Source organism: Aptenodytes patagonicus, chromosome Z (genome assembly GCF_965638725.1).
Source record: "Aptenodytes patagonicus chromosome Z, bAptPat1.pri.cur, whole genome shotgun sequence".
Lineage (NCBI taxonomy): Eukaryota > Metazoa > Chordata > Aves > Sphenisciformes > Spheniscidae > Aptenodytes > Aptenodytes patagonicus.
In genome coordinates this window covers 23,119,665-23,132,256 of record NC_134982.1, presented here as the reverse complement: position 1 = coordinate 23,132,256, position 12,592 = coordinate 23,119,665, and the positions used below count along the sequence as shown (strand labels likewise).

General features: G+C 38.2%; 1 protein-coding gene across 3 annotated transcripts in view; it reads right to left on the bottom strand.

The window, feature by feature from the left end:
* ZSWIM6 (zinc finger SWIM-type containing 6) overlaps positions 1-12,592 on the bottom strand; it is a 117,015-nt gene that overhangs the window by 32,432 nt on the left and 71,991 nt on the right. For all 3 annotated transcript variants that reach the window (XM_076362042.1, XM_076362043.1, XM_076362045.1), the window contains exons 3-4: positions 11,143-11,291; positions 10,464-10,614 (exon numbers count right to left, since the gene is read on the bottom strand). In XM_076362042.1, coding sequence (XP_076218157.1) covers positions 10,464-10,614; positions 11,143-11,291 — 300 coding nt within the window. The remainder of the gene's footprint in view (positions 1-10,463; positions 10,615-11,142; positions 11,292-12,592) is intronic.

Below are 12,592 nucleotides of genomic sequence, written 5' to 3'. Positions count from 1 at the left end.
TGATGGGAACAGTTTTAGTGGGGGGCTAGGACACTGACTGTGATTGAAGATCCAGCATACAATACTGTTTGACTGATTACAGTCTTCCCAAGAAATCTGCTTTTCCTAGAAATATTATGCTAGCTTGTCAGGGCTGCTGCGCAGCTAAGCTGGGTCAGCATTTCCTCATTTACAATACCTGTGTAATCAATGGCTGAGACTTGGCCTTTGCTTTGGAATTTTACATTTAATATACTTAAGATCAATCCATTCATTTGCAAAATTAAAATACACAAGAAACAGATGCACATCTACTGTTACATTTCTTTGTCCTTCCCATAAATGCACATTTCTTTCTTAAAAGATAAAACCCCATAAGCTACCAGGTTAGTAGCATTTGATAATTTCAAAGAAAATGTAGCCAGGTAATCAAGACCATTCCCTTTGTGCAACAGACATCACCTTTGACACTTGCTACACACTTGCCACTGTGCCCCATTTGAGCCAAATCAATTCTATCACAAAAGCATCATTTTACAGAATTGGAAGTGCCAGAATAGAAACAATACTGGGAGACAGAACCTATGACCCCTTTAAAGTAGAACCATCAGCAAAGTATTTTAAAGTGGTTTACATCTGGTTTTTAAACACATACGCACTTTCACTGGGACAGCCACTTGGAAACCTCAAAGAAAGTAGTGTATGGTATTTATTGCTTCTCAACAAGAAGGACAAGTGTGTTTGGAATGACTGAGAAAGCCACCTCCCTCCTCCAGGCACAGAGAGATCTTCATTAGAACAAAGCATAATCAGAAGTCCCACTGGAGAATGCTCCAATTAAACAGTTGCTTTTATGGAATAGTGAAGATAGGCAAAGCACTTCAGTGCTGTTCTCTCCTCGATAAGAACCCCAAGGAAAAGTACTCTCAGCATTCAGTTGGATCCAAGTTGCAATTTTATTCATAAAAACAATTCCTTAATGCGTTCTGGTTTCTCTGGGCAGCCTTCAGAAAAAAAGGCTTTCTATGGGTGCTGTGTTTCTTGGAGAACAGAATGTTTCATTTTGCTCTAATTCATTCTATTACTGAATTAAACTTTGATGTATTGGTCTTGACAAGTGCTCCATGCTGATTGTATTGTGTATGATAGTATAATCACTCCCCATGCATTTCACACTAGCTGGCTGATTAATGCAATAGATTACCTGCAGTACTGATGGCAAGAGGGAATCATTGCCCTCTGCACACTAAACTCCAAATGTGCATTAGAGGAGTGGAGGTGTAACCCAGGGACAAAAAAAAAAATGCCTAATTCCTTAAGTTTCCCTTTCTCTCTCGCCACATACTGCTGCTCCAAGAGTTGAAGGCACACATGTATTTGGCTGAAAGGGGCATTTACATACTGAGATGCTATTCTAAGCTATCATCACCTAAATGCTCTGATTTCTGTGTTTCAAGTAACAAAAAACTCCTGCTCTCGTCTTCCTATGTTTTCAACTTTTAGCACAATGGAAAACGGAACTAACCAAGCACTTCCGCCGTTTTGCATGAGCCCATTGTTCTGGGTTATGCCTTTCTGAGTTTGTTTTAAAAACTGCTGCATCTTTGCAGACACTCTGCCATTTGACCAAAGGGTTTCATGTAAGAGCAGAAATTTGCTTGCAAGGTGCAGTTTACAGTATCATAGCCTAAGACGACAGTCTCCCTAAGAGAGCACTTAGTATCTGTCACATGTCCATTGGAAGCCCTTCTAGGCACCTATAGTACCCTCTAACCTAACCACTGTAGCAAAGCGTGGGCTATTAGTCTACAAAGCTAGAGGAAAGTATAAAGCACCTGCAAATGAATCTGAATTATTAACTTCCCTAATAGTCACAAAGCCATTCATTTGTTCACAGTCAACTGAAGGTTAAAGTACTGCTAATACTAGCACAAATAGTACAAAAATACTCCTTTATGAGTATCTTAATATGATTCTTCACAATTTTAAATAGTTGTCAGTATTTACAGCTAGGTGGTGAACACAGAGTGTGCTCCTGCCCAACGCAGAGATCAGATATTTTATCAAATATTTTGACTAGTAATACACACAATCACAGTCTATTTTCAGATACTTTGACAATTTTCAGAACAAAGTTAATATGACTACTAACTATAAATACACTAACCTACCCCTATTTAAATTTATCATTGAGATGAATGAATTCCTCTCACAGCTAATTTTTTTAGGAAGATGCAAAACTGGAAAGTTTGATAAGTTCATCAAACAAAACAAGATATTCATAAAAGAAAGGGATGAAAATACCTCTCTTTAAAAGAAGTGGAGCGAGTGTAAACACTCCCTTGCATAGTGGGAAGTTCAGAAAAAAGTATGATTGCCACAACTATGCTCACAGAATGTAAATAACTCACTGTAACTGGCCAGAAGAACAAATTCTGATTGTCTAGTCTGAATTCCTTCCTACCCTAAGATTTCCTGAGTTACTTTTGTCTTCGAGTCCAAAAGTGATTGCAAGTTTTTACAAAAACAGCATGCTTCAATTAAGATTTCTAATACAAGAATCTAGCACAGCTCCTGGTTAGCTGATCCACTGCCTGGCTACTACAATTCCAAATTCTAAGCTTATTTCTAGTTTTCTAGTTAAAGTTATCCAGCTCCAATTACAATTTTCAGCTACCTTTTGTTTGCTTGGCAGAAGTGTCTTCCCTATCCATTTTTTAGTCTACATAGGTATCTTAAATTATGAAGGATTTCCTTTGTCTTGCTTTGACAGACCCGAGCAGACTGAGATTCTTGCACCTCTCACTTTAAATTACTCTTCCAATTTTTCAGTTATTTTTCCAGTATCCACTCAAGACAGAAAACTGGAAAATATCACAAGGCTAGATTACTGGACCACAGTAAAGCTCAGAGAAATCAGTGAAGATTCAGCAGTTCCTCTCCATAAATCTATTACTTCTCTCTAGCTCTGGAATTTACTAGAAGCAGTATTAGAAAATTAAATGGTAGCTTAATGTTACTGAAGTTTTAAAAATAAACAGAGGAAGAAAAAAAAAATAACGTTAAGTACCAGCTTGGGCTCATAGTAAGACTCTGCCCTTAATCTTGGCAGTCATGATTCCACAGTTAGGGCCGCAATGAGTTTTGTACCAGCTCCAATACAGAACAATTTTTTAGGACATTTATAAGTAAATCAGTTCAACAGGTTAGGAATAAAAACTTCAAAAATTGTTTTAATGCAGGTACTTCATGAAATTTGGCTCCTGTTGTAAAAGTACTTTCCATCCAGCTGAACTAAATGGAAACCCAAACTTTCTGTATGGCATTAAAAATAAACCCTCCAAGCTATGCTTATAGACTAAAGTTAATTGCTTTCACCATTATTCCTCAAACCTGGTAAGTGCCACAGGAAAGAATACCCTCTTTGAAAATAGCTCCCCCTTACTATCATGCTCTGGCCTCATATATCCTCATTTCAAATACCATTATGGCACATGCCAATAATGAAGGAGGAAGGAAACCATCCTCAGAGAAGATGGACAGAACCCATCTTCGCAGAACTGCGGCCTGGCTTCATTCACTGGGGAAATAAAGGTGACAGCAACAACCAAGACACTCCAGGGCCATGACAGCAATTTCTTTAAGTTGTCATCCATAACTCAGGCCTTAGAGCAGCAAAACTGTCTTGTGATGCTAACTCAGAAATACTGTTAATTTAGTGCCTCCAATAGCACAAATCATTCAAATACACTGACATATATTAAGAGCTTATTCTGTGAAAGAGCAGATGTAACCTTAAGTGCATGAACTGAAGGCACACGTGTTTTGTAACTGTATGGCAACCACACCACGGCACCTAAGAGTAAACAAAAGGAAAGTAAGAGAAGGATTATCAATTAAGCAAAGACAGCCTCCTGGATACAATACAGTTGAAGACAAGTATGTGTAAGGTATCACTCTACCTAGAAGTCCCACAGTGAAAGACCAAGGGAAATGGTGCAAAGTATGGTGCATCCTACCTCCTTTGAAACATAGGTCTTCCTATAGCTTTCAAGGCCAGAAATGTGCTATGTGCAACTGATTAATCTAAACTTAGAAAATTGAAGTTAACTTTATTTTCTATAGGTACAGGGCATTGGTACTATCCTTCGCTTTAAGGCAGAACATGATGCAATTAGAACCTGGGATACTCAAAGAAATCATGAACATATGGATATAAGCTTGGCACTCAAATTTGAAACTTAGAGCCTTGCTGTACCATTTTTGAAATACCATAAAATATGGGGAAAAATATGAATGTTTCTACTGCATAGCTGATCCTAAAAAGGGATTGCACGAAGTTTGCAGCTCCAGAAAAATGGTATTAGAGCACAAAAACTGTAATGAATGCTTAACTTTAGTGATTCTTTTTCATGGCAGCCCTGAAGTAGTCATCAAATCTGGCATCAGGAAGGAATTTCTCTAGGGGCATATTGGCAACAACCCTGGCTGCTTTTGTCCTTTTTTTTCCCCTCCACTTAAGTACTAAGCAGAGATAATCTGTTTAGAACAGCTGGCACATCCCATTCATACAAGTTTGTCGCTCTAATTGCAAAGGGAAGGAATGCCTGAGATAGAAATATAGATGGAGAATAGCTTCATTTAGTTAAGATTAAAAGAATCTAACTTGGTATTTTCTTGAGATTAATACAAACTTTTATCAGAAAAACTCAGTGGTTTCCAAATTAAAAAAAAGCATTATTTAACACTCAATCATTAGTTTGCTCATGGCAAAATGGTAATTAAATCTCTCATAATTAATCCATAATGATTCCTTGCCTAAACTCAACATTTAGAATTAAGTTTTACATGAGGAGCAAAATATTACTAATAAAAATTTAGGCATGATCCTTCAGGAAATACATCGTACTATTTCTCTACATAACATGACCTTGTAAAATGATATTTCAGTTTTAAATTTTAACAGAAAAATGTATCAGTGATCCAGAAAGTGGCCAAAATATCAGCAAATGTGAACTCAAAGTAGACCATCAGGCTGTTCCAACATTTAAAAAGCGGCCCACAACAGGGCAAAGTGCTCATGAAAAACTACTAAGACTAAGACTACTAGAACTACTAAGGCACAGACATGTTACTCCGCTCAGGAAATACCTTTATGACAACAACCCATTTAGTACGCATAACAGAAAGGATTCTGTCACCCAGGAAAGCTTTATCGCATGAATGAGACTCATGGCAATATTGTGAGAGGTTCCTACACTTAAAAACTTCAGGTACCAAGAAGTGGTTGAGGTAGATAAGAGAAGCTTATGCATTAAAATGTGGAGACTACTCAACTGCAATTACAGAATACCTTTTATGTTCTCCTCCACATCATAAAATAAGAGGACCAATAGAGACCAGGATCAGCATGACACAAACCCAGAACACATTTGCCAGTTTTATCCACTGCCCTGCTTTGCAAGAGCTCTTTGGACACACCCTCTTCCCCATGACACCGCTATGATATTTTTGTTCCACAAGAAACTAATCCTTGACTTAAAAAAACACAGCTCTCCTCCCCCTTAAACAGTTCTTAAATATCAAAATGGAGGAAATAGACTAGAAATGTTTGTTTTGAAACATGCAAATTATGTGAAATTTCTTCACCATGAAGGCAAGCAAGAGGATATAAAGATACTGAAAATGGTAGTTCACAAAAAATAAAATCATCTGATCCTGTAGTCTACGTGTTGACAAGCTGTTGGGCTCCATCACTCCACCAAGCAGTAGATACTTGTCTTAGATTCTTCTACTTGACTGCTTTCATCAGATTAAGCATCTGGGATTTAATTTAACAGTTTCAGCTTTATTAAGCTGTCACAAGAGCAGCCCCGCTTTGATAACAGTAGCTGCTCCAATTATGGCTTGGTTTAGGGTTGACAAGTATAATGATTCATTCATGGCACATGAGAAGCAATAAAAGGTTGTTTTGCATTACAGCTTTAAAAATGTGGGCACTTTTTTCATTTAATTTGTCACTTAGCTTTTGCTAAGAGGACATTTAAATTGCAGTAAAAGGCAAATGGGGCTTTTAGTTTAAATGTAATCCCCATATTTAAATGATCTGTAATGGCACAGTGTTCGAGTGGGAACACTATTGTTTCACAGTGGGCCCTGATGGTGACATGTGACATTTGTATTCAAGTCCTGTATTATCCATGCGGCTAAAGGGCTTCCAATTTCATTTCACAGCCAGAAGCCTGCAGAAAACACCAATTAACTTGCAGATCCCATTTGCCGACAAAACTCGGCCTCTTCCCGATGTCTGGCATCTGGCAGTGCTCAACATTTAATTCCAAAGCAGAGCCTTGCAGCCATCATGATCACTAGGCTGGGGCACAAAGTCAAATTTCCCCCCTTTAAGGAAATCTTTTCACTTTTGTAGAGAACAAGCAACTTCTACTTAATTTTTCATGGATGAATATTAATGAATTACTGCCGTAGTAAGATTGCATGGTCCATTTTTTTCCCCTCTAGACTACAAAGAAGGCTAACTGACCTTTTCTTCAGAGATCTCAGCTCAACAGGCATCAGCAGATATTTACCATGCATTTCCATAACCCCCCATTTTACCAATGCAATTTAATTAAAAAGGCAAAACAAGGGGCTTCAGATCAATGTATCAGAATGATTAATTAAGTCTTCAACCTGGTGACCATGGGGTCACCAAGAGTTAAACACCTAAAGATCAGCAAATGAAATTCACCTACTGAGACACCATTTAAACAGCAACAATGTGTAGAATTCCAACTCCCCTCTAAACTCTGGAAAGTGCCTTCATGTATTACTGTGACAAGTTGGAAGTGTTCACCGGTGCATCACTGAAGTTGCTTCTAAATGCTTCCAGTATGAGAAATATATGAGCAAGGCCTTATAGCTTTGACCTGTAATACTGATCTTCCCAATACTACACCTTTGGAGTTCCATAAGTAGCATTTAGCTCAACCCATTCTTTGATGTACAACAAGGGAATCCGCTGAGCATAATTACTATATTCTTCCTCCCGATCTAAAGACTTTAAAAAACAACTAGCTAGTTATGTGTAAGGCCTTTTTGTTAACTTGAGGCTTTTGAATCTTAAATTGCTTACAGAATTAGGAATTTGTATTAGAAAATCACCAGCTTCATAGTTAGATGTGAAGTATTTGTGGGGTTTGGGTGGGGTGTTCTTGGTTTGTTGTTTTGGGTTGGTTTGTTTGTTTTTTTTTTTTTTTTTAAATCAGCACCTTCCAACATTCAAACCCAATCTGACTTCAACTGAAGTCAACAATTTACCAGAAACTTCAGCAGGGACCCTGATCAGAGCCCAGTGTGTCCTTCCAGTACCTTTGCCAATGCCAGGCAGGAAGCATCAGTTAAGTTCTAATGAAAGGCTCAAGTGACCCAGTCAAGGAGCAAAGCTGAAGTTATTTAAGTATACTTAAAAACCTATGCCAAGATGGAACTGACAAAGTGGCCATATGCCTAGCAGTTGGCAGACAGCATACCAGGGCAAGCCAGCAAGCCTTTATTAAGCAGAGTCTATATTTACATACTTTATGTCCTAAAATTCTCCATAACTATAATGTTTAATTGCTACCTACCTGTGAAATAAATGAGATCATAGATAAAAAATTTTTTTAAAGACATATATATGCCACTCCCAGATTACTCTGAACAGATAATACAAAAAATTAAGTATGCAAAGGCCTATCTCACTCCCTTTATTGCTATTTTAGTTCTCTAACATCCTAGAAAATGACAAGACAGGAAGCCAACATTATTTTAGAACATAATGATAACATCACCCCCTTAAACCCAATGTCTGAGTTCTCTGCCACTGCTGGCACAGATCATATGTTGCCAGGGCCATCCCACTCTTCCTTCTGCAGCTTGCTATTGTAACTCTGGTCTCCATTAAAATACCCTTCAACTTTTGCACATTCACTTTATTTTTTTAGAGATGCATGTTTCACCTGGAAAAAGGGATGTGTTTAGTTTGAGTGAAACTCAAGGTGAAATCCTAGCGAAAACATGGCAGCAGCTTGTAACTTTCACACAAGGTAGGAGTCAAGCTGGAGAGATTCATCCAATTAACAGCAATTTTGAGGGAACTTGCTAAGCACCAGTAGAAGGAATCCTACTGTGCGGGGAAGAAATGGACAGCTTAGCAACATAAACACAAGCTGGAGGTGCAAGAACCAAGTTAAGTTCTACCCTTAGCCTACTGCACACCTAAAGTGATTGAAATGTATTTGCAGTTGAAACCATGGTACACAATCAACATTTTGATACTGTTAGAGGCAGCAGAGCAGTTCAGGACTGAAACAACAGGGTCTGCCTCAGATTGCAAATACAGCAGCTGAGGTAGTGGTGAGGCTAGAGGTTGCACTGTGGCTTTTTGGGAGTGGCACCTATAATTCTGATTAGACAGAGGTAAACTAATCAATTCAATTAATCTAAAATATTGCTTATTCAATGCTACAGGCAGAGAGATTCCACCTCCTCTACCTTCAGACAGGTGCTGTCAAGAAAGTGACGTTAATATGAAACTGATGAAACAAGAAGAGGAGCCACTAAGAAATTTTAACAAAACCTTTTATGTTTATTGGCAGCATGTGGTAAGACTGCTACAGGTAACAGATGGAGAACACATTTCTGCCTCTCCCACCACCTACCAGCTCAACCCACATAAGCAATGAAGCATGAGACCCTCCAGTTTTCAGTATGGTGGGATACAATTTTACTGTGTACACATCCAGCTAAGCACGTGCCCTGCTTGGCAAAAAAAACTGTTATTCACCAACAAGCCAAGGCATCATAAAAATGACATACTAAAAGGGTTGTTACACTCGAAGACAAGTAGTTATACCTACACTCTCTCTGACAGAGCTTTGCCTGCTCTGATATTAAGGCTTTCCACCACAGAAGTCTAAAAGCACTAGCTAACTAGTAGAGATTAATTAGCCTAATGCTTCATTTAGAGTGAACACAATTTATGCTAAACAGGTTATATCCAGTCTTAGCCCCACCAGTAAACATGCAATCAATCCATGGTCATCTTTAACCTTTAACAGTGGAAAACTTAAGTTTTGCTTTTGACACTTCCTTTCTAAATGAAGCACGTTATTCTTGCTTGGATTTAGTTTCAATTAGTTTAATTTTGGACCTTTAAAATATATCAAGAGCATTATGGTCTTTGACTCTCTTCTCTGCAGTGTTTACATAACATCCCATAGGGCATCATCTGTAAGGTTTTTTGTTTGTTTGTTCTTTAATATTTGTTTATTTCTATGGTCCATGCCACATAAGTCAGGCATAGCAATATTGACCATAACACATCTCAAGACAGACTCCTTTAAATCTAGACTTGAAGTGCCTTTCCAGATTGAGTGAGAGCACAGGTTACTACTCCAAGTTCCGTGAGCCACAAGGCGATTCCATTTAGGCTGTTTGCCTTCAGCTTGCTTTGAGAAAGCCTCCAAGACAGCATCCGAAACCTTATTACAGCTAAGATATACACATTAATCCCTTCACTCATACACTCAGTGAATTATCTTTTGGAGAAACAAATCATTTACCACTGTATTTTAAATAATTCAGGTTGTCTTTTATTGCTTTTATCTTCTACACACTTACACACCAACTGGTTAGTTGTTTGTTCTAGTACTTTATACCTAGGAAAGCATTGCTTGTGGTTACTTAATATTCTTTCCACTCACCTACCCACCTTTAAAATATTGGTGACATTTACGTTCAAGTTGTTTTGAATTCCCACCACCACAATTTCCTACAGATTTTGAGAACTTCTGAAGCAGTATTTCCAACTGTATTAGCGAGTTTCTGGAACACTTTAGAGTAAATGTCCTCAGACCTTACCAGTTTAAATATTCCTTTCCCATTTCAGCCTGTGTTCCTCTCTCCGTTGTACAACTAAGTCATGTATCTGGTCACAACTGACCTTTCCTGTAAAGCAGTGTTAATTGTTTTATCCCTCTATTATTTGATCTCTTTTCCTGCTCAGTAATGGATTTCTACTTTCCTTTGTTGCTATCTTCTCATACTCTTAATGAATCTTCTCTTTTTGCCTTCTTTTTCTCTCTAGTTGTGAATCGATTTCTTCCTTAACCTTTCCAGTTTAGCACTAGTGGCTTATATACTTACCCTCAGTTGTGTAGCTACGTTTCCACTTTTTGCTTTATTCCCTTTAGATCCTCAGGTACTTACAACCTGTTGCAGTTGTACTTGTTTCATACCATGCTTCCTCTCCTCGAACTGCAATTGTCTGACACTGTAGATCAGAAATTCCATTTCACCCAACCTTAACTGAACAAGCAAAACTGCAGAAAACTCTAACCTGCTTTACCTAGTACCACAATAAAGTTTCTCTCCACCCCAAAGATGTAATTGTTTCTTCGTTATACATATGAACACCTAAATGATTTTGAAGTCTGTGCATTTACCCAGTTCATCCCAGAGCTGCCTATACTTGTCAGTCATTGCAGTTCCTTGTTGTCTCCAAAGCGACAGACGAGGGTCAGCCATGAACTGTTCTGTTATCAACGTCAACATGCGAGCTCCATTTGAATCTCTCATCTTTAGCATCTCTCGCACCTAGGAAACGAGTCTTTTAATACAAGCTTGAAAAAACAAAGAAATCATAGTACAGACAATATGCTGCAGTGTTAAATATTCCACCTCTGTTAAATAAGAAATGTAATTTATATATGTGATGTGAAATTTTTAAGTAGAAAAAATAGTCTGCCTTCCCAATGTTAAAGATTTTTGGTTTCAGTATCCCATTGCAATTCTTCAAAGATACTTCTTCCACAAGTAATCCACAGGTATATTATGCAAACTGCTGCAAGACTAATTTCTACAGGTTTCTCCATCATTTTGGGGGTGGGAAGGAAGAGAACAGCAAAGCTGCAGATGGTTGAAATGTTACTTCATGGCCTGAAACTGATCAAGACACATTGGATTGCAGTCCATTGCTGTACAACTCATTATTAAGCTGCCATCATGTTCCCAAGGCTTTGTCTTGTTTTAGAACAACAGGACTTTGAGTAAGATGGGAACAAGTACAGACTGGCTTGGGGAATGGGGAGCAACAAAAGGGAAGGTTTAGAGTACTCAACACACCTTTGCAAAAAGCAAATTGAGCTGCTTCCCTGATCCATGGTATCCGCCCTGGGAGAGGAAGAGTTTAACCTGTTCTTGGACCTGTTCCTCATCCAAATGCCAGCAGTTTTCATCATCTATGCTAGCACCCGCTGTTGGGTCAGGAGCACCTGCAAACAGCAAGACAAGAAATCATTATGTTCTATATAAAGAAGGAAGGTTCATGGGTCCAGGGGAGAGGACTACTGCAGAGGTTTTTGGATTTGTATTTTGTCCTGGTTTGGATGTCTTGGCTTTAATCTAAACATTCTTTAAAATAGACTTAAATTAGTCCTCGGTAGTCTTAAGCACTTAGAAATTACAGCCTATGAAAAGGTATTTAAATAAATAATCTTTTATAACAAAACATTAAAATCAATGTGAGGTTTTTTCCTCCCATCTCAGCAGCTATACTAGAATGCTTTTACAAGGAAAATTAGACTTTGCATAGTACTTCTACAACTGTGATGTTAAAACCACTCTCCCCAAAACACCTGTGTAATTCCTGTACCTTCAGCAATCTTGCTCAGGTTTAAGTGACTGCTAGTGAGCGCTGCTATTGATGAACATGAGGAAAATCATCACCTCGGTGCCTCTGAGCTGTGATGGCTCTGCAAAGCTAAACAAAGAGTAAAAAAATCCCCAAACAAATCCAAAGTCTTAAAGCACTAAAGGCATTTCCATCATAAATAAGAGTTATAGCTGTGTAAGACCGAGGTGCTTCCAAAAGAGCATTTTTACATAGGCAATGTCATCAGCACAGAGTCAATTCAGAGCAACTCTACCTGAACTAGCCTAGTGTGAACTGAAGTGACTAGATTTACATCAGGCAGTGCTTTGGCCACAGGCTGCTCTAACTCAAATTTTGCAGTTGAGAGCAGTGATTTTTCTGCCAGTGGCCTCTCCTAAAGGCTGACAAAATTAACTAAAACAAGTTCTTGCACCATCTAGCAATCTGTATTTTTCTGAAGAAGCCCACACCTCCACTGGGTATTTTTTTTAAAAGGTATTCAAACTGAAAAGGCTGAAAAGCACTTATCTAGACTGTCACGGAAACAACTCAAGGCAGTGCATCACCATACCAGATGTAAGGTATTTTAAGCATGCCCAAGACTCCAGTTAACTTGACATTTTGATTTTGGGCTTGTCACAACTGCATAATCTCTATCTCAGTTAGTTTTTGAGAAAATGTTAGAAATTGAATCACATTACACAATCTATCACTTTTAAATCTGAGTCCATGTTACCTCTGTAGCCAAAAAAAGGATACTGGCAGGGAAGGAAAATTACATAGTCAGATTTGTAAAACCTTGCTTTTTCAAAGAAGTCCTGAGAACTTGAAAAGCAAAGATATATACAACTCTTCAGATGTATAGGAATTAAACATTGATTCTGTTGATGCAAGCCTTCATTTCACAATTGCAGCTCTGTT